This window comes from Frankliniella occidentalis, unplaced genomic scaffold (genome assembly GCF_000697945.3).
Source record: "Frankliniella occidentalis isolate FOCC.00 unplaced genomic scaffold, Focc_3.1 Scaffold20, whole genome shotgun sequence".
Classification (NCBI taxonomy): domain Eukaryota; kingdom Metazoa; phylum Arthropoda; class Insecta; order Thysanoptera; family Thripidae; genus Frankliniella; species Frankliniella occidentalis.
The window spans coordinates 1,332,369-1,334,527 of NW_026267150.1; the positions used below are offsets into that span (position 1 = coordinate 1,332,369).

The 2,159-nt window shown below is 69.2% G+C and overlaps 1 protein-coding gene across 1 annotated transcript in view; it reads right to left on the reverse strand.

Moving 5' to 3' along the window:
* Positions 1–1,290, reverse strand: part of LOC113207402 (uncharacterized) — a 2,210-nt gene extending 920 nt beyond the window's left edge. The window contains exon 1 of the mRNA XM_052264631.1: positions 10–1,290. Coding sequence (XP_052120591.1) covers positions 10–909 — 900 coding nt within the window. The 5' untranslated portion in view covers positions 910–1,290. The remainder of the gene's footprint in view (positions 1–9) is intronic.
* Positions 1,291–2,159: the final 869 nt, after the last annotated feature.

Here is a 2,159-nt window from a genome sequence, read left to right on the forward strand (position 1 = left end):
GACGGCCACCTGGTCGTCGCGCGCGTAGTGCGTGAGCACCACGGACCGGTTGACCCGCGAGTAGTAGCAGGGGAAGACGGCGCCCTCGTAGCCGAACTGCTCCGAGAAGTTGCCGCACTGCACGTCCGGCGGGTAGCCGCACCCTTTGATGTTGACGAGCAGCACGGCCTCGTCCGTCGCGTTGCTCTCCTCGGTTGGTGGCGGAGGCGGCGGTGTCGTCGACGGCGCCGGCGTACTCGTCGTCAGCGGCCGCACCCACCGCCGAGAGCGCGCTGGTGTCGGGGAGGACGGCGCCGTCGTGGCCGTTGACGGAGACATCGTCGTGGTTGTGGACGGGGATAACGTCGGCGGCGACTTTGACGGCAAACCGGACGCGGTTGTCGTTAACCGTGGAGGTGGTGGAACTGTATTCGTTGTTGTCTTTGTCGACGGAGGAATGGACGTCCACGCCGATGTGGCCGTTGCTGCCGTTGCAGAAGTGGGCGTCGGCGGTGACGACGGCCACATCGTGGTGTTGGGCGCCTCCCACGGCACCGTCGTGTAAGACACGTAGATGTGCGTGCACTTGTACATGTCGGAGGTGCACCCCTCGCGGCACGAACTCCACGTGCAGTTGAAGATGCCGCTCAGGTCCTCGCGGCGCGTCGTCACGCACGTCACGGGCACGTCCACGAAGTGGTGCGTGAGCGTTGAGATGGCCGGGTCCACGTACAGCGGCACCAGAAACAGAAGCGACGAGCCGGCCGACATGGCGGTGAGGGCGAGCACGGCCGTGGCGTAGAACCAGACGCGCTGGCGCCACGTGCGCTGCACCTTGGGCGGCCGCTTGGGCTTGGCCAGCTCCAGCAGCTTCTTCTTGCGCAGCTCGGCCTGCTGGTCGAGGAGCAGCTCCGAGCTGCTGCTGCGCATCACGGCGCTCAGCGCGCCCTGCGACGAGGAGGCCAGCGTGGGCCTCGGCCTCGGCCACGGCGGGGCCGACCGGACTCATTGGGGGGCACACATCGCACGGGGGGCGGCCCCGGCCCCGGCCCCAGCCCCGGCCCGGCACGGCCACTACGACGGCGACGCGGCCGACGTCGGGCGTCGACCGTTGCGGTTGGGGTCCCCGGCACGTTCACGACGACAACGTGCCGCCGCCCCCCGGGGGTGGCGCCATGGCCCCGGCACGGTGCGCGCCACGCCCGGCCACGCCGCACCACGCCTCGCTGAGCACGTCGTCCTCGCACCCGCGCCCTCGTCCTCGCGTCCCGGGCGCAGCAGCCAGACAAGCCCAGTCCAGCCCCTCGCGGCACGTCGAGCCCGACTGACTGGTGCGGGAGGGGCGGCGGTCGGGGTGGCGGCGCTGGTGGTGGTGCTGCCAGACTGCCCCCCGCCGCGCCCCACCACGCCCCACCACGCCCCCACCCAGGACCCACCCAGCAGCGCGCGCAGGCCTGGAGCCCCCCCGGCAAGCAGGCCCCACCAGGGGGCCACCAGCACGGCCCACCAAGCGGCGGTCGCACCATACCATGCCCACCGGCCCGGCCGCGCCCCGCCACGCCCCACCACGACCCACCAGCGGGACAGCCCCACCCAGCCGTACCCGTCGCCAGGCAACCTTGAGCAGGGCAGGCAGCCGGGGGGCAGCCGGGGGACTTGTCCGGGGCGCACTCCTCGGCAACCCCTCGCGCCCCACGCCCGCACCGCGGCCCGCACGCACATGTGCAGGACGGCGTGGCGGCGTGGCACGCCCGGCGGTCCGAGCGGCGGGCCCACCCGGGACACATTCACACGTACCCGCGCGCGTGTACCGGTGTGTACCCACGGCCCACAGCACACCGTGCGCACACCCTGCATGCCTTCAGACTCCCTTCATAATACAGGAGAGGTTCGTGTGTGTGTGGACGCCGGTACATTTAACAAGACACGACGCCACGCACGATGCTGCTTTCCCTCAACCACCGAAGTCGACCCGAGTTTTGTTTCTCCAGCTTATTGGCTGCAGGTCTCTCCTCTCGGGATGAGCGGTGTGTGCAGCCGGCGGGCGCTAGCCAGGCCGCCCCGCTGCGCACGATGTAGGGTAGTAAATTTCCAAAAGTTTCCGGAAAGTTTCCGAAAAATCCCCGAAAATTTCCGGAATACAGCGGAAAACTTCCAAAGTCTGGAAAATTTTCAATTTT